The sequence below is a fragment of the Arabidopsis thaliana genome, chromosome 4, assembly GCF_000001735.4.
Source record: "Arabidopsis thaliana chromosome 4, partial sequence".
In the NCBI taxonomy this organism is placed as follows: domain Eukaryota; kingdom Viridiplantae; phylum Streptophyta; class Magnoliopsida; order Brassicales; family Brassicaceae; genus Arabidopsis; species Arabidopsis thaliana.
In genome coordinates, this window is record NC_003075.7 from 13,196,043 (window position 1) to 13,213,613 (window position 17,571).

Consider the following 17,571-nt stretch of genomic DNA (forward strand, 5'->3'; position numbering starts at 1 on the left):
AATAGACAGATTGGGGACGTTAATTAGTAATGATGTAATTAGTTAGAGCTAAATAGTGCTAATAAATATATGTAAGAAATTGTTCGGAAAGTAACTAAAAAAAGTTCAATTCATGCAAGTAGACACTTCAAATGTGATAAATGTATAAGTATGATGTTAAGCATGTGACCCTTGAGAGTCGATTAGGGCACTGTACAAGATTGACCCAAATAGTTACAAACTACAAGTGAACTCTCTTCCATTACATATCTACGTGTATTGAGGGGACCATTATCGTACGTATACACGTATATATGTTTTGCCCTAAATTCCCAATTTTAATTCAGCATGGGGGACGGACTCATTCAATAGCATCGTCTTTCACTTTCCTTCTTCGGTTTAAAATCTCATTTTAGTTTCTGATCCAAAAAAAAATGTTTGATCAAAGATCAAAAACTTAGATAGAAACAAACTGTTTTTTTTTCTTAAATCAAGAAAGTCTAAAAAACTAAGATACAAAAAGGGACTCGCAGCGGCAGAGAGATAAGTATCTTACGGGCCAGCAGATAATTTCTATGTTACGTCCCTTTCATCCCCATTGCATATTGCATATGAAGACAACGGATATTAACTAAAATCTTCCAAAATTACGGTATAATGAATAATAATACACTTCTGTCTCATATAGTATTCTATTATATTGTTCGAAAATGTTCTTATTTACATATCTATTTATATTGTTAATTGATTGCGGCTATTACTGTGGATATTCATCGTAACTATTTTAATCAATACAAATCATGCAAAATAGTGAATGACTTAGAAAAGTTGAAACCACATATGATTGAGTTTAGGGGGAAAAGTATAAAAGAAAGCATGACTAGTATGTTACTATGTAGTAAGCTTCAAACATATATTTAAGAAAATACTATATATAGATACATATGATATAACATAACATTAAAATATATGGTGAAACATTTTTTCTTAATATCCTAAGCTTCAAACATATACCCAAGTAGAGAAGAGTTGGAGTATTCATTCTTTGGTTAAACATAGACCTAATACATAGCTCATATGGACAATTTTTCGACAAAACAAAAATGATAGCAAATGGGCTAAAATGGTTTCATATCGAAAAGCCCAAACCATTAAGCCAAAACGACGTCGTACGATATGACAGCGGCGATTCCTATAACCACCACCAGAGGTTAAAAAGTCTCTCTCTTTAGCTATCTTTTTTGTGTTACCGGTTCAAATGGCCGCCGTCGCAGATTCCGTTGAGAACAACGGTTCCATAAACCTCCCTGAGAATGAAAACCTTATACCGGCGGGATTCAGTGCCGCCGCATTGCTTGACGAAAACTCTGGCGCTTTCCCTGAATTGAATCAGCCCGATAGCTTAGCTGCTGCTGAGACTACCTTCCCCGATACGAACGATTCCGCGGAGGAGAGGTGGCCAGGTTGGCCTGGTGATTGCGTGTTTCGTATGATCGTTCCGGTGACTAAAGTCGGAGCTATTATTGGACGCAAAGGTGACTTTATAAAGAAGATGTGTGAGGAGACTCGTGCTCGTATCAAAGTCCTTGATGGTCCTGTTAATACTCCCGATCGCATCGTTAGTATCTCTATCTCCTTCTACGTGATTTACTGTGTTCAAAGCTAATTCGAATTTGGGGATTTTTAATTTCTATTTCTAGGGTTTCTTAATCATAAGTAGGAAGATTCTTGAGTTGTGATCATTAAAGTTGTGAACTTTTATCCCCTAGTTGTGCAATTTGATTACTTTATGGTTCCAATTATAGTTTGAAGTGTTCACTAAGTTAATTACTTGCTCAATGTTATGTTTTAGGTGTTAATATCTGGTAAGGAAGAACCAGAGGCCTACATGTCACCGGCAATGGACGCAGTGTTGAGGGTGTTTAGACGTGTTTCAGGGTTGCCTGATAATGATGATGATGATGTTCAAAACGCTGGAAGTGTCTTCTCTTCAGTGCGTTTATTAGTTGCTTCAACGCAGGCGATTAATTTGATTGGAAAACAAGGATCTTTGATTAAGTCTATAGTAGAGAACTCTGGTGCATCAGTTCGTATTTTATCAGAAGGTATTATCTATCATCTGCAGTTTTCTGTTTTTACCTAATTGATCTCTTTGTTTGTGATTGTTAAAGTTTAGTTTTTGCTATTTCAATTCATGTCTGTTTTTTTTTCTAAAATTGGTGTCTTTGTTGCCAGTTTCTTATTTCTCTACTTTTTTCTGCCAGAGGAAACACCGTTTTATGCTGCACAGGATGAGAGGATAGTGGATTTGCAAGGGGAAGCTTTAAAGATTCTTAAAGCATTAGAAGCCATTGTTGGACACCTTAGGAGATTTTTAGTTGACCATACTGTTGTCCCTCTCTTCGAGAAGCAAGTAAGCTTGCTTGTTTCAATCGAGATTATTCCTTTCCCTTTTTTTTCTTTTCTGAATTATTGTTATCTTTTCTTATCTTCAGTATCTAGCTAGGGTCTCTCAAACTCGCCAGGAAGAACCGTTAGCTGAAAGCAAGTCATCTCTGCATACTATTTCGTCAAATCTAATGGAGCCTGATTTCTCCCTCTTAGCACGGAGGGAACCTTTGTTTCTGGAGCGCGATTCTCGGGTGGACTCACGTGTTCAGCCTTCGGGAGTTTCTATCTACAGTCAGGATCCTGTACTGTCTGCCAGACACTCCCCAGGTCTTGCTCGGGTTTCTTCTGCTTTTGTGACACAGGTAGATTCCCTTAAATACAACATCAGCTCCTGAAAACGAGTTTAGCGATATCATCTTACTTGTTATGATTAGTCTTCCAGCAGTGATTTTGATCTTAACACATCTAACTTGTTTCTCTGAACTAGTAGTGACGTTTCTATAATGGATTCTCTTACTAGGTATCTCAAACGATGCAAATACCATTCTCCTATGCAGAGGATATTATTGGTGTAGAAGGAGCTAATATAGCCTATATCCGTCGAAGAAGCGGAGCTACCATAACCATTAAAGAGAGTCCGCATCCTGATCAAATCACAGTGGAAATCAAAGGCACAACTTCTCAAGTACAAACTGCTGAGCAACTAATTCAAGTAAGAACACATTCGATCTGTATATATATATATATACTTTCTGCGACGTGGCATTGTATAAACACTAAGATTATGCTTGCTTTGCATCCTACCCCGCCTGCTTCATCATAACCGTATTCTTTTGTTTACGTGTGTGTAGGAGTTCATCATCAATCACAAGGAACCAGTTTCGGTATCAGGGGGATATGCCAGAATCGACTCTGGATATGTACCTGCATATCCTCCTCAGCTAAGTAACCGTCAAGAGCCGCTCCCGAGCACCTACATGGGCACAGAGCCGGTGCAGTACAGACCAACAGCATACTCTCAGCTGGGGGGTCCTTCTACCTACACACCGACCCTGACTGGGCAAACTTATGGTTCGGAATATAGACCAGCTTCTGATGTTGGTGGCTACAGCAGTTATAATCTTTGAATTGGTTGCTGTGTTTAAGTTTATTTGCAGATTAATTTCTCTTTAGAGAAAGGCTCATTTATAATATAATAGAGAGGGAAAAGGAACAAGTTCTAGAGAGCCAATGTAGTTGTTGGAATGTGTAATGTAAATCTAGGTGCCCTTTTTTTTTTTTTTTTTCATACCTCGATATATGTCACACTACGTTTCTGGTCAAATAAGAACATGTTTTTTCTTTCTTTTTTGTATGAATTTGTTTATCAGAAGTCAGAATGATTCAGTTTTAAGAAATTTTTAGTTAACGTTTTACAACAATAACCTGTAGGAGCTTTTTCTTAATTGAATAAGTTTAAGCTTTCTATTTTGATCTGATGATGCTAATATGAAAGCATTCTCCGAAGAACCAAACCACATGAGACTTTTTGATTTCAATGTCCATTCGTAACTAGTAACGGAAAAGATCAGACAGAAAAAATGTACCAATCATTCCATATTTGTAGTTTTACATGATATAGTAATATTCTCTAGGTGTTTAAGTTGTATATTTCATGATTTTTACACATTTTAAAACCTGATTAAGGCCTGTTTTTAACTTTTTATTTCTTCAAACCGTAAGAAACAATCCTTGCAAGAAACAATCCTTGCTTCTTCTTCTTTTTTTCGTCAAGAAACAATCCTTGCTATATTTTCATTTTTACAGCTTCTTGTTTTTAAGAGAGCAAATATAATAAATAAGGACGGCTGAAAAGAGGTATATGTATCACAAAATTAAACAAAAGAGAATCCACCTATCGACATAGACGTGGTATCCTTTCGATATCGACAGAATTATGTTGAACGCAGCAAGTTGGCCATTAATCAAATCTTTGACGCGTGGAATCATTCTATTGTCAATGAAAACAAATATTAAAGAACAGGTACTACCTATATACCTAATAGATTCCTCTAACCCGTCAAATGTCAATGTATCGACCGTTACAATTATGCACGTCTTCTAATTGAAACATTCTCTACTTTGCCAATGTCTTATCCCCAAAACTACATATAAATATGCATTTACGGGGGCTTAGAATTTCATCACAAAACTTGCAAGTATCATTCACAGGAGAGGGAAGGGAGAGCTCATCATACGAAATGAGGTCAATCACAGCTTTGTTTTTCCTTTTCTGTTTCCTTGCTCCTTCTGCTTTGGCGCAGCTCCGAACTGGGTTCTACAGCCGCTCATGCCCCCGTGCCGAATCTATCGTGGCTAGTGTTGTTGCCAACCGTTTCAGAAGTGACAAGTCCATTACTGCAGCATTTCTTCGTATGCAGTTTCATGATTGCTTTGTCAGGGTCCGTAAGCTTCTCCTGTGTGTACATGTGTATATATATTAACATAAGCTAGCTAATATTTAGACAACACATTGATCAAGCAATGTTTTGAATGGTTGTGTAGGGTTGTGATGCTTCCCTCTTGATCGACCCAAGACCTGGAAGGCCATCAGAGAAAAGCACTGGACCAAATGCAAGCGTGAGAGGCTACGAGATCATTGATGAGGCTAAGAGACAGCTCGAGGCTGCATGTCCCCGAACTGTCTCATGCGCAGACATTGTAACTCTTGCCACAAGAGACTCGGTCGCATTAGCTGGTGGTCCAAGGTTCTCAGTACCAACAGGAAGACGTGATGGATTAAGGTCAAACCCCAATGATGTGAACTTACCCGGACCAACAATTCCGGTTAGCGCATCTATCCAATTGTTTGCAGCTCAAGGTATGAATACCAACGATATGGTTACACTTATTGGTGGTGGCCACAGCGTCGGTGTTGCACATTGCAGTCTCTTCCAGGACAGGCTTTCCGACCGTGCAATGGAACCCTCATTGAAGTCTAGCTTGAGGAGGAAATGCAGTTCCCCTAACGACCCAACAACGTTTTTGGACCAAAAGACTTCATTTACTGTGGATAACGCAATCTATGGAGAGATCCGAAGACAAAGAGGAATTCTAAGAATTGATCAAAACTTGGGTCTTGATAGATCAACCAGTGGGATTGTGTCTGGTTATGCATCAAGCAATACACTCTTCAGAAAGAGATTTGCCGAAGCATTGGTGAAAATGGGTACCATTAAGGTTCTTACCGGACGTTCTGGAGAGATCAGGAGAAACTGCAGAGTCTTCAACAACTGAGGACGTTGATTCTTGCACACATTCTTTACAATTATTCACGGAGAGATCCAAAGACTGAGCGGAATCCTACGTTTTTTCTTTTCTTTGCTTTTTTTCTTACAAATCAAATCGGAAAGTGTGTTTGTTCCGGTATCATGTTTTATTTTTCCCTAAAAATTGATTCGCGTGTTTCATTTTCATGAACTATATATTGTTCTAATTTGATATTAACTTCTTTTTTTGGCTCTGTGGTGTTCTAATTTCTTGTTTTTTTTATGTGCTTACTCCCTTCTTAACCTATGACGTTTTGGATAACAATGTTTAATGAATAATGGCTCTGTTAACAGTTTCTAAAACTCATTCGACAAGAACTTCGCCTTTTCAAGGTTTTTCTACCAGCAATATATGAGGGTTTCTTTTCAGTTTCATGTATGTGAGAACTATAGGTTTTGATGTATGTTTTCAACTGTATCATCTACGAAAATATTCTGAAGAAAATGCTTTGGGTTCACATGGAACTTACTTGTTGGGAGACAGAGCGGTAAGTGATTTTTGCAAGCAAAGCCTGGTTTCTGGCTGTTCTATGAAGAAGATAATTTCCGTTTAAGGATCTCATTCTCTTTTCTCAGTTTCATTAGCTTCTGTTTCAATGTCTCGACCTGTCGATTTGAAGTTGTATCCCTCTGCTTTTCAGCTATTGACGTTCTACTAATAAGCACTGCAAATAATAAAAAGGGATCTTCAATTAGTTTTGCAATATATAGACTTAAGAAGTTATGTGGACTCTTAGTCTTGCTGATAAAACCTGAAACCAAACCAATCTATGACTTTTTAGTGAAGAGGAAAAAATTCTTACATTCCTTCTGCAGACTCTGAAGTTTGTTACTGATATCATTTTTCTCTGCTTGTTCCATTAGAAGGCAGTCCTTTAGATCCTGAATCTCGAGTTCATCTATCAAATGATTATATCAGGAAGCCATGTGAATGCCGTAAAGAAAATACAAACTTAAGTACAATTGGAGGTCAGGTGGGTGAGAGTCTTACACTTGCACTCCACTTCCGTAACTACTCGATCCAGTTTCTTCGACATTGCTTGAATATGCGATTTGTTAGCTGTCAAGTCTTGTCGAAGTCTATCAATTACCATATCGTTTGTTGCTTTTTCAACCAAAAGGCTTCTGTACATAAATGGTTGGGGTATTTAACCAAAAGTTCAGATACATTGACACTTGAAATAATAGTCGTAAAATGAGCTTTTACCTGATTTTATACTCTAGCTCTTCAACTTTTGTTACATGCTTCTGCCTAAGTGATTCCAAAGCATTCCTATGTTCCTGCCACAGCTTACAAATATCTCAAAACAGATACATAACTAGGAACGATCCAAGCATCATCTTCAGTTTCAAAGCACAAGGAAACTCTACAAAGAATTGACAAGTACTAAAAACTCTTCAATCTAAAAGCTCACATGTTCTTTGCTTTTGTTTTCATCATTCACTCTCTTCAATTCTTCTTTCAAGCTGTGACACTTAGTTCGATGCTCAAGCTGTATATATCTCCAACCATATAAAAGGTTTACAGGTATTAGGCACAAGAAACAGAGAACCTTGTTATATTGTGTTGCTTTGCTCACAAAAAGAAAGTCTAGATTCTAGTGGAAACGGACCTGATCAGCAAAATTGTTGAGAGATTCGGTGTAAAGCTTCTTCAGCCTTTCATTCTCTGCAAATTCCCAAATTCGAGTTAATCAGATGGCTCAAAAACCACTTAAAAGACTAGCAAAGCTAAACTAAACACCAATCAACAAACCTTCTTTGAGATTTTTGTTACTAATCTCAAGAACCTCTCTCCTGCTTGATTCAACATTGCTCTTTGATCTGTAAACATTGATCTCATTCAACCCGATTTTAAAATCCTGAGAGAAACAAAAATGAACTATGAATGTTCCGATTATTCTAGCGATCTAATCCTTCAATTAAGCAGTACTAATCCTTCAAAAACTTATGAGTAATCAATTCGAAATCTGTACGGATTTGCAGTACCAGTAGCCTAGAAATTTCTGAATACCAGATCATCTCTGAAACTACCGGTGAGAGAAATACAACATGAGCTGATCAAAATTTCCAGATTTCTCAATTCATTCGGTTCGATTAGAGAAGGAGAGCGAATCGATTTGATTTCAGATGACGAGATAATCGTAATCGAATTAGATTTAGGTTTCTCCTATCGAAAAACGAAACCAGAATAGTGGAAGCAGCAAGCGAAGAAGAAGAAGAAGAGATAGGAAGAGAGAATCACCTCGTAGATTTGATCGAAACTGGAGAGAAGCAAATTCATCTGCTCGTCGCTTGTTGCCGCCATGATTTTGAGTTTTTGAGTTTCGAATTCGTAAAGGCGAGGGAGATTGAAGAAAAAAGGAAAAAAAGCTAGGGGTTTAAAATTCGAAGGATGTTTTGGTAAATATGCCGAGCATTCTGGGCCGTCGATGTCACCTACACGCTAATCGCTAATCCAATGGTCATGTTATCTAATTAAAAAGATATGTAAAAAAATAAAATCTTATTAAAAAGGGATAACATGAAAATTGTTATACAATTTATTATTTTGTTTTGAGAAATATTAATATTTGTTTTTTTATTAATAAAATTATTACTTTACTTAAAAAAATATATATCTTTCTTGCTTTTTTTACATATTTTTTCCTTTCTTTCTGGAAATTTTGTTTTTCCGATTCATGTTATGAGATATTTTTTTACATTGACCGGTGTATTGTATTTTGTACTTTAATTTTTTATTTTATGTAATCACTCTCTTATTATTCTATTGTGTACATTTTTTAAAAGTCATTTAACTATTTGTTCATTGTTTTCTTAAGTTAATTTCTAATTGTGATAGTTCTTTTAAGTAATATCTATGATCACAAGATTATATCATGTACTCAACATATTGGTTTTTCAATGGAAATTCTATTTTTTTTTGCTAAAAAAATAAAAGAACTTTTTGTAATATTTTAATTATTAAACTAATTATATCTAAACTTTTTGTATCGTCGAACAAAAATCATATTATATTCTTCTTTATTATATTCAAAGTATACATTTTTTTCATCGTATATTAGATATCTACATATTGAAGATTAGAAGTAAAAAATATAACATATAAATCCAAAATTTAAGATATGAATTAAATGAAATTTATTAAGTGGACCTCTGTTACCATAACTTTTGACTGAAACATAAAAATCTGTTGAACTAAATTTTTAGAATTTTATTTTATTTTTATTTTTTGTGAGAGTTGCACTTTAAATGGAAATCAATGGGATAAACGATATAATAAATGATTCTCAACTTACACATCCCAAATAAGTAAAAACAATAAAGTGATAAACTAATTTTGAAATAACAGCCAAATACTACCAAAACAAATAGAGGTTTTCCAAATAAAAATATAGAAAATTACAAATTTGAAGATTTTTTTTATAGTAATAGATATTAAAATTAGATATCAGTCCACAAAAATATTCATTTCCTTATATGTATAAATTAGTTTCTTTCTTTTAAAAATTTCCACTTTAGTCTTTTTTATTTAATATAAAAACCAATTTACCCTTTTATTAAGGTATACTAATAAATAATAATCTAATATAAATAGATAGATATGCAAAGTATTTAAAACACACGCTCCCTTGTACTATGAATCACAGTGATTTTCCCATCCAAATAAACTCAAGTTCGATAAATCACCAGTCTAAAATGGTTTCATCAATGTTCGTTACTTCTAACAACAAAAACCATGCTAATTTATATCCATCTTCTTTTTTTACTAGTTCCCATGTTTCAAAAGTTTCTTCATCTTCATTGAGAACCAACATGGTTTCTCCTTTCAGTATGCCTTTCATAGCTCAAACTAGTGGTTTTGTTAACTATTCTCAAGTTTTTATCACTCAAACCATCGCAAAAAGGTATCATGCTCTTATTCCGACAAGCAATATGGTCATTGTCCAAAATGATAATGATCGTGTCAACCGTTTCATGACTTCTTATCCACCAATTTTGAAATCTACAGTTAACCCCCCAAATGATTTTGATAAACAGTATGAAACCTTCACACCTAAACCCATCGATTTCTTTTGTTCGCAACAAGACTATGCATGTCGTCAGCATTTGGATATATTTTCATCCTCCCCAAAACACTATCATGAGCAATATGTTCATAAAAATGGTCGGTCGGTGAAATATATCTGTAAACCAACAGAGGTCCTTGAAGAAATTCATGACGAAATCGATTATGAAAAAGACGGTGGTTGGATATATAGCCTGCCGTTTGAGAAAGACAGTTCATTTATATGTCTAAAGTGCAATAGTTTGTTTGATACTTCACAAATGTTGGTTGTACATACAGAGTTAATTCATTCTAAGAATGAGACTAAGAAAAGGCTTAAATTACATCATCAAGAATTCCATGGTAAATCTCATAAGATCAACAAAGATCAAACTGGAGGACAAAGTTGCAGAAGAAAGTTGAGGCAATAGAGACGATCAAGTGATTATGAAACTCCCAGCATCATGTATTTGGTGAAGAAGCATCTCTTTAAGATTTGACTTTATTTCTTTCATGTTCAGTTTTATTAGTACTTTGTAAAACAACTTTTTGTGTATTTCATTATCTTCATTGATAATTTAAAACTGTTTAAGTCACCAAAGCTATGTACAACCATGGAGAAAACTATATTTCTGTTAGTGTATAACTTTTATTCGACCATAAAGAAATAAGTCGGATTGGGAAATCACCTAGAATTTTACTTTTTGGTTAGAAATCTGTAAATTTATCATAAATTTGTAGAATTCATGGTTAAGATAAGTGATTAAATTATAGGAAAAAAAAAACAGAGTACCAAAAAGAAGAGCCTTTCAGAAAAGCTGACGGCGATTAGGGTTTTCGTGAAAGATGATGACCTAGAAGTAAATTACAATTTTGACTTTTTATTTTAAGTTTTCAAAGTAACAATTGGGTGTTTACAATAAAACGAGTAGACTTGTAAAATTTTTTAATATTATTATTATAGCGTAAATACATAAATGCCATTATAACTGTAGTCTCGATGTCAGACGATAATTCCATAAATCTAACATCTTTTTGTCATCTGAATTATATTTCTAATACTATGATGAAATACAATCTTAAACACACAGAAGACAAAAACTTTGTGAAGTCTAAACCCCTATCGAAAGGAAGCAAACAAACTATAGTTGGCGAAAAGATTACAAAGATGAAAGAAGAATCCCACAAAACAAAACAGACCAAAACCGAAGATCCCATCACAAAGGAAACATACCAAGCCCGTCAAAGAACCTTATTGCAAAGAGATTATTTGCTCGTACATATCGAAGATCTACTGCCGAAACAAGTTTTTGCAGTTTCTGTCATAAATGATTATTTAGTTTGTATCCAAGCCCAAGGCCTTGAGCCCATGAGTGATGTTGGCCTGCTGGGGAAGCACCAGTTTTATCTTAGAACTTATCATTATTTCGTTTGATAAGAGAATTTTTTTTTTATCTTTTATGTGAAGTTTATCTATTTCTTTCATCTATTTTTCTCTTTTTAACCTTTTCAATTATCTCTTTTAAAAAATACTTTTGAATATATATATTTTCATTTTCATTTTTTATTTGGTTTTGATATCAGTTTCTATTTTGTAAAAAAAACAAACAATTAGAAATTTTTACTTTCGAAATAGGTTCCTTAACATTGTTGTCAAGAGTTTAATCATAGTTTATAGATGGTAATGGTATCCAAAATAAGATATCTATCTATAAACAAATGAATTGTTGAGGACAAATTTGTGGGTAGGTAGGTATGTCTTACAAGCAAAATATACTTGAAAATTTGCAAGTAGCAGATAAACAACGGGTACTCAAATTAATTAAACATTATTGACTTAGAGAACAGATAAAAAGTTTAGCTATAAATAAGCTTAGATTACGCGATTTGTTATATAAGCTCTCTCTCCTATCAGATTAAATTTTTAATTTTTAAATGCTCGTAAATATTAAAAAGTTAAGGTCAACTTCCATAGCTGTTGAGAAAAATCATGTCACAAATTATTTTAATAGAAATCTTCTCGAGGAGGAAACACATTGCGGTATAAAATAAATCATCATAATTGAATAAGAACAAATAGCGAAATTTACATAAATTAAGTAGCAGAAACAAATTTGTTGTTTCCGATAAATACAACTATAAAAAAAAATTCTTTATTTCTTTTTAATTAATTTTCTAGAAAATACATAAAAAATAAAACTATATATTAAAATTGATTATAAATATATTATTTTTTGTGATTTATATTTTCTATAATATTAAATCAATAATATTTAATTATTTATTTTGAAGTTTAGAATATAATAATAATAACTAATAAATAGTATATAAAACCTAAAAAATTAATATTTCAGAAATAATTTTTTTCCTAAAAAATTAAATAAAAATGAACAAAAAAATACAAATTTTTTATGGGGAAAAAAATTTAATGGTAGCTCGGCTTGGAGCTTTCCCATGTGCTCATAAATAATTTGCCGTGCGACAGATTCTGTGGGCGTTTATTACACCTAAACCCATTATTATACAAAAAATCAAAATTTAAAAAAACGAGAAATAACTTTGACAAAAAAAAAACGAGAAATAAAATAAGAAAGTTAAAATCAGAGAATAAGTATTTATTGTTAACTATGTATTTTTCTGGTGTAACTAAGGTTTCGTAGTACTATGTTTTTCAGCTTTCGAGGTAGACAGACTATTACATAATTGATGATGTGATCAATTGAAAATATTTGTGATGGAAGAAAGGAAAAAAGCAACTTGTTATAAAGATGTGGAACTCAAACTATTAGATAAGGTTATGAAACTACCATATTTCTCTGTTGAAAAGAACTATTGGTCCCAGAAAATGAGGTCATATACTGAGACTTTATATGGTTTCATTCCAAATTTCAAAATTTGACGTAATTCAGGAAGACATAAATGAAAGAGAAGAGGATTTGTTTCTTTCTACCAAAAGATAAGAAGGTTATCTTCAACTGAAAAACATAAATTCTGTCATAGTAACGTACGTGTTATATAGACGGCGTATGGAGATGTCCATGTATTTGCTTTTTAGATAGTCCGTATACGTGTTTGTGTGTGGACATGTAGGTGAGTAATTGTCAAGCAAAAAGTGTTCACCAATTGATATTAGATTAAACATATATATATCTTAAAATCGGCCAAATATCCGCCAAAACCTTCTTCATATCCTAAGAAAACAAACGTTTCTCTCTTTACGTTTCGTACAGAAATCTAGAATTCTAATATCATGCAACATAAGCTTATCAAAACTCAAAAAAAAAAAAGTTAAATCAATCAAAATTATAGACTTCTTCTGGTTAGTAAATTCTCAATTAAAAAAAAAAAATTAGACGGTGCAACGAAAACCACATTAGATATATTATTTATTTCTTAAATGTAAATAAGCTTATTTAACAAACAAAAGAAAATCGGGTGGCGACTTCCGAGATTCGCGGGGTACTCAAATGAAATGAACAAAACTACAAAGTCAACCATTTGAGAAAAGTTGACTTTTCAATTTGATGACGTGGCATACAGCTTTACGGGGCCGTACCTTCGCTTCCCTTCTCGGACATATCTTTTATCTTATTTTAAAAATATATTTCTCGTACATATAAATATAACCACAATAATTTAATTTTTGTTATAACCTCGACAAAATAGATGACAAGTCTCTAACAAATATCGTTCTCACAAATCCTTTAACTTTATGTTTTGTGTCTAGTACTCTTATATAGTTGTTAGTTATTTAATTTCAAAGGTGGATTATATAAGTATAGTGGCAGAGTCACTTTAGAGATAGTGGGGTCAAGTGACCTGTGACCCCTATAACATCTATAAAAAATTTGTTTGTATGTAATTTGTTGTTGGGGTAAATTCTCCGAGTTGATTCCTGTGTCATGAGTTCAATACTAATATGTGACTCTTTTTAATTTAATCATTCCATTTTTCGACTTAATCCATTTGTTTACTTGACACATGGTAATTATTATTTCGTCTAAATGTATATAACCATTAACGTTTTTTTTAATATTTTTCTTATACTACAATGGTTTTGTTCAAGCGCCAAAAAGTTAACAACTTAAAACATCAAAGCAACCAATCAAATTGAATATTAGGTTAGTATATTTCAATTAATATAGTTTTTTTTTTGGTATGAGAGAGGAGACAAATTTCAATTAAAGTAGTTCGCCACTGAAATAATTATACTACATAAAATATGTTACAAAATATTAAAATACTGTGAAATTATAATATCTTTTAATAAACATTAATCACATATAATCCTAATATACATACAGTATTCTAAAAACACTTTTTAAATATTATATAACCGTATATATAAATTGATACAGCTTTAGGTTCAACTCTTTGTAAAACCTCAACATTTCATTCTAATGAAATACACATTCTTATCAAAAATATATAATAATATAGATATATAGAGCCAGAGTAAACTGATAATGAGATACTTAATACAACCAAACAAAAATCTAGAGAGAGATAGAGAATTTCAAGTTTTCAACGCAAAGCCCTCTCTTATCATCCGTACATATCTTCCATTTCGATCTTCAACTCCCTCTATTCAATTTCTTTATAATTATATATAAATAGTATATGGTGTCTACTCAGTTATATAACACATCTTCTTCATAACCTCTCTCTTTCCTCATCGCTCTCTCTATCTCTCTTTCTTTGTGGGTTCTAGTTTGTGTGTATATATACTATATGCACATACACATAGGAAGATATGATGGGTTACGAGCAGATGAATCAGATGACAATGACGACAACAGCGATGATGAAGAATTACAATAAGAAGGGACTAATCAATACTCCACAGAAGAAAATGACGAGGAGAAGTGTGTCGGCTATTGATGGTGGTGCAGCTGCGACGGCTAAAGAAGGAGATCGCCGTCAGAATATCAAGACTCTTGATCTTAGCGGCATGTCCTTGGCTTCTCTCTCTGCCTCTTCTATCAACTTAGCTTCAATCTCCAAACTCGATCTCTCCAACAACAATATTCAGGTTTTCAACAAATATATAGAAATGAAACACTTGTTCATTTATCTTATGGAAATAGCAATTTTTTCTCATTAATTTTTTTAAGATTTTAAACCTCAACAACAACCTATAAACCCATATGTTTTTTTCTTTGTAATTACAAAATATCCAAAAGTACTTGAATTCTAGAAAGCGATTGTTTTCACAGTACCTTTGAAAACATGGTCTTTCCTATTTATCGAAAAAAACATGGTCTTTCCATAATTAACTTATAAATATATTTTACATGATAATATATTAATTTAACAATTTAAAATACGTGACAATAATATATATAGCTAGCTAGCTCTTAAGTTGAGGCAAAACAAATTACGTGAGTTTCATCGAGACTCGAGTTTTTTTTTTGGGTTTTCAGAGACTTGAGAGGTTAACAAGGATATTATAACCATTTGATTCGGCCTATTCATAATAAAGTTGTGGCCTTGTGGGCTCTAATTAAATCATGAGAGATCGTTGCTCACTAAAAATAAAGAAATTATAAAGATTGTAGCGAAGATGAAGCAAGGAAACTTCCTCTTGCATATACAAGATTTAATTATGTATATCGTAACTAGACAAAAAAAGAGGTTACGGATAAAACAAATTTTGCCAGAAGTACTTACCAGAAAATTTATAACCATCACTATTTACGATATATATACGTATGACATCTATATATCATGAAATAAATGCAGACAACACTTTGCACAAATTTCTTTCGGTCAACTCGAACCTCATAAAGCATATTCGTTTCTATTTACTCAATGTCTGGGTGGATAAGCAATTGAGCCACAAGTGTTCGTTTTTTTACGTTACATAGTTGTTAATTTGTTATATACATAAAACATCAACGAATAGCATTAACTATCCATATATACGTGTTGTTCGTAATAGTTACATACCTCTTTGGAATCTGTCCTCGTCCACTAGCAAAATTGTCAAAAACAAAAAGGAAAAAACCCTTATCAAAAGATAAATTTTTGGATTCGATTGATGACATATTGTATATAGAACGGTAAAGATTTTTAAAAACGATTAAACTCTGAATCTCTTAAACTTTATATACGTGTGTGTGTAGTGTGTAGTGTGTAGGTAGTGTGTACCACTTAAAACTTTAAAAATTGTATCACTCATTTATTTATTTTTCTGATGGCAGAAAATTCCGGAATCTCTAGTAGCGAGAATGTTAAATTTGTGGGCATTGGATTTGCAATCCAATCAGCTAAAAACTCTTCCAAACTCCATTGGATGTCTTTCCAAACTTAAGTTTCTTAATGTCTCCGGAAATTATCTCCAATCTCTCCCCAAAACTATAGAAGATTGCAGGTAAGACCACTTCCTTGCGTAAGTATCTATATTCCAAGTAATGTACCAAAACGCGAAACGCAAAAACAAAACGCAGATCGCTGGAAGAGCTGAACGCCAACTTCAACGAGCTTACAAGGCTCCCAGACGCGATAGGGTTTGAGCTAACGAATCTGACGAAGCTCTCCGTCAACTCAAACAAGCTTGTTCTCTTGCCAAACTCCGTTAGCTACTTGACGTCGCTGCGTGTGCTCGACGCGCGGCTAAACCGCCTTAGTTCCCTCCCTGAGGATCTTGAGAACCTCGTGAACCTTCAGGTCCTCAACGTTAGCCAGAACTTCCAGCACTTGACGACGTTACCTTACTCCGTTGGGTTGTTGATATCTCTCGTGGAGCTTGATGTTAGTTATAACGGAATTACGGTTTTACCAGACTCCCTCGGCTGTCTTCGCCGGATTCAGAAGCTATCCGTGGAGGGTAATCCCCTCATTTCCCCACCATTTGAAGTGGTATGTACAATTGTTTTTCAGACAAAACCTATTAATTTGTTTTTTTTAGAAATGCATTCAACAAAAAATAATATAATACAAAGTATAACTTGTATCACAAGCATTATGATCTACGGAATTAGATCATGACTTGTATCACAAGCATGGTACGCGAAACTTTTGAGACATATAAACTAAAATGTCTTGTTCTTGCTCATCCGTTAGTGACATAGTTTAAATCTGATGACAGGTGGAACAGGGGTTGGAAGCATTGAAGCAGTATATGAGCGAGAAGATGACCGAGTCTTATAAGAAAACTCCGACCAAGAAAAAGTCTTGGGGCATTGGTAAGCTCGTAAAGTACGGCCTGAGCTCTTCTCCGGGGAGGAGTACCGGCCGTGAAGACGGGAAGGAAGGCTTCATCAATGTATCTGATTACCGCCAAATCGACGGAATCGCCTCACCGCGACATGTGTCCCTCTTCAACCCGCGACGCCTCTTGTCTCCACTCTCCGCGTATTTCTCTCCTCCTAGGTATTAGCTTATTTAGGTGTGTTGTCTGTCTTTTTTTTTTTCATCTTCTACATACGATTCCATACCGTTTTCACTGTTACATCCATGTAGTGTTAAATTGTTAATGTTCTTTTACGTTGTTTTCTGCATGCTTGGTGTGAGGATAAAATTTAATTAAATTGTGTATACGTTTTTTTTTCCCTGTCTCATAGAATTTTTCTATGGCTTTTCTCATTTCGTTGTATTGTAGTTCAATTTTGTTGAACACATTTGTAAACTATTACATAGACACTTAATATTTTACTATGTATATAATGTAAAATCGCATTTTTGAAAGTACTCCACCATCCTTCTCAGCCTTTGTTTGGGTAGAAAGCTAATATGGGCCCCAAATGAGATGATAGGCTTGAGTCCTGACATTGATCCGGTTAAAAGATAATCCGAGGAGAGAACAAAATAACAAATCATCAAAATGTTTGTTACATAGGCAGA

The 17,571-nt window shown here is 33.8% G+C and overlaps 6 protein-coding genes across 9 annotated transcripts; 5 read left to right on the plus strand and 1 right to left on the minus strand.

Moving 5' to 3' along the window:
* The first annotated feature begins 1,026 nt into the window (after positions 1–1,026).
* PEP (RNA-binding KH domain-containing protein) lies at positions 1,027–3,799 on the plus strand. Its single transcript, NM_118733.4, has 6 exons — positions 1,027–1,597; positions 1,832–2,084; positions 2,244–2,392; positions 2,475–2,732; positions 2,891–3,082; positions 3,222–3,799. Exons 1-6 carry the CDS (start codon positions 1,238–1,240, stop codon positions 3,495–3,497), a joined length of 1,488 nt encoding a protein of 495 aa, NP_194330.1. The 5' UTR covers positions 1,027–1,237; the 3' UTR covers positions 3,498–3,799.
* Positions 3,800–4,371: 572 nt separating this feature from the next.
* On the plus strand, positions 4,372–6,122 carry AT4G26010 (Peroxidase superfamily protein). 2 transcript variants are annotated; one of them, NM_001341772.1, is made up of 2 exons: positions 4,372–4,811; positions 4,915–6,122. In NM_001341772.1, exons 1-2 carry the CDS (start codon positions 4,527–4,529, stop codon positions 5,644–5,646), a joined length of 1,017 nt encoding a protein of 338 aa, NP_001328244.1. In that variant the 5' UTR covers positions 4,372–4,526; the 3' UTR covers positions 5,647–6,122. The 2 variants fall into 2 exon arrangements, with proteins under 2 accessions (NP_001328244.1, NP_567738.1); NM_118734.2 differs by having other exon boundaries at positions 4,551–4,811; positions 4,915–5,899.
* AT4G26020 (4/1 protein short form protein) lies at positions 4,819–8,015 on the minus strand. Of its 3 annotated transcripts, none has more exons than NM_001341773.1 (9): positions 7,924–8,007; positions 7,435–7,540; positions 7,292–7,347; positions 7,094–7,171; positions 6,886–6,959; positions 6,670–6,803; positions 6,482–6,577; positions 6,149–6,343; positions 4,819–4,826 (listed from the first exon to the last, which is right to left on the minus strand). In NM_001341773.1, exons 1-8 carry the CDS (start codon positions 7,984–7,986, stop codon positions 6,207–6,209), a joined length of 744 nt encoding a protein of 247 aa, NP_001329294.1. In that variant the 5' UTR covers positions 7,987–8,007; the 3' UTR covers positions 4,819–4,826; positions 6,149–6,206. The 3 variants fall into 3 exon arrangements, with proteins under 3 accessions (NP_001329294.1, NP_001190843.1, NP_194332.2); NM_001203914.2 differs by lacking the exon at positions 4,819–4,826 and having other exon boundaries at positions 5,971–6,206; positions 6,285–6,343; positions 7,924–8,015; NM_118735.3 differs by lacking the exon at positions 4,819–4,826 and having other exon boundaries at positions 5,971–6,343; positions 7,924–8,009.
* A 1,479-nt stretch (positions 8,016–9,494) lies between these two features.
* Positions 9,495–10,184, plus strand: AT4G26030 (C2H2-like zinc finger protein; the record flags this gene model as incomplete). The annotated part of the gene is made up of 1 exon (NM_118736.2): positions 9,495–10,184. The coding sequence occupies one exon, from the start codon at positions 9,495–9,497 to the stop codon at positions 10,155–10,157; it is 663 nt and encodes a 220-aa protein (NP_194333.1). The 3' UTR covers positions 10,158–10,184.
* Positions 10,185–10,792: 608 nt separating this feature from the next.
* Positions 10,793–11,161, plus strand: AT4G26040 (uncharacterized protein; the record flags this gene model as incomplete). The annotated part of the gene is made up of 1 exon (NM_118737.1): positions 10,793–11,161. One exon carries the CDS (start codon positions 10,793–10,795, stop codon positions 11,159–11,161), a length of 369 nt encoding a protein of 122 aa, NP_194334.1.
* Positions 11,162–14,187: 3,026 nt separating this feature from the next.
* Positions 14,188–17,435, plus strand: PIRL8 (plant intracellular ras group-related LRR 8). Its single transcript, NM_118738.6, has 4 exons — positions 14,188–14,758; positions 15,930–16,099; positions 16,176–16,587; positions 16,817–17,435. The coding sequence occupies exons 1-4, from the start codon at positions 14,480–14,482 to the stop codon at positions 17,105–17,107; spliced, it is 1,152 nt and encodes a 383-aa protein (NP_194335.2). The 5' UTR covers positions 14,188–14,479; the 3' UTR covers positions 17,108–17,435.
* Positions 17,436–17,571: the final 136 nt, after the last annotated feature.

Coding starts and splice junctions, on each gene's coding strand:
- PIRL8 (NM_118738.6), top strand. CDS start 14,480: ATGATGGGTTACGAGCAGATGAATCAGATGACAATGACGACAACAGCG. Junction 14,759..15,929: donor TCTCCAACAACAATATTCAG/GTTTTCAACAAA, acceptor TTCTGATGGCAG/AAAATTCCGGAATCTCTAGT. Junction 16,100..16,175: donor AAAACTATAGAAGATTGCAG/GTAAGACCACTT, acceptor AACAAAACGCAG/ATCGCTGGAAGAGCTGAACG.
- AT4G26010 (NM_001341772.1), top strand. CDS start 4,527: ATGCATTTACGGGGGCTTAGAATTTCATCACAAAACTTGCAAGTATCA. Junction 4,812..4,914: donor TTCATGATTGCTTTGTCAGG/GTCCGTAAGCTT, acceptor ATGGTTGTGTAG/GGTTGTGATGCTTCCCTCTT.
- AT4G26020 (NM_001203914.2), bottom strand. CDS start 7,986: ATGGCGGCAACAAGCGACGAGCAGATGAATTTGCTTCTCTCCAGTTTC. Junction 7,348..7,434: donor TAACAAAAATCTCAAAGAAG/GTTTGTTGATTG, acceptor GGGAATTTGCAG/AGAATGAAAGGCTGAAGAAG. Junction 6,578..6,669: donor TACGGAAGTGGAGTGCAAGT/GTAAGACTCTCA, acceptor ATCATTTGATAG/ATGAACTCGAGATTCAGGAT.
- PEP (NM_118733.4), top strand. CDS start 1,238: ATGGCCGCCGTCGCAGATTCCGTTGAGAACAACGGTTCCATAAACCTC. Junction 1,598..1,831: donor TTAATACTCCCGATCGCATC/GTTAGTATCTCT, acceptor GTTATGTTTTAG/GTGTTAATATCTGGTAAGGA. Junction 2,393..2,474: donor TCCCTCTCTTCGAGAAGCAA/GTAAGCTTGCTT, acceptor TCTTATCTTCAG/TATCTAGCTAGGGTCTCTCA.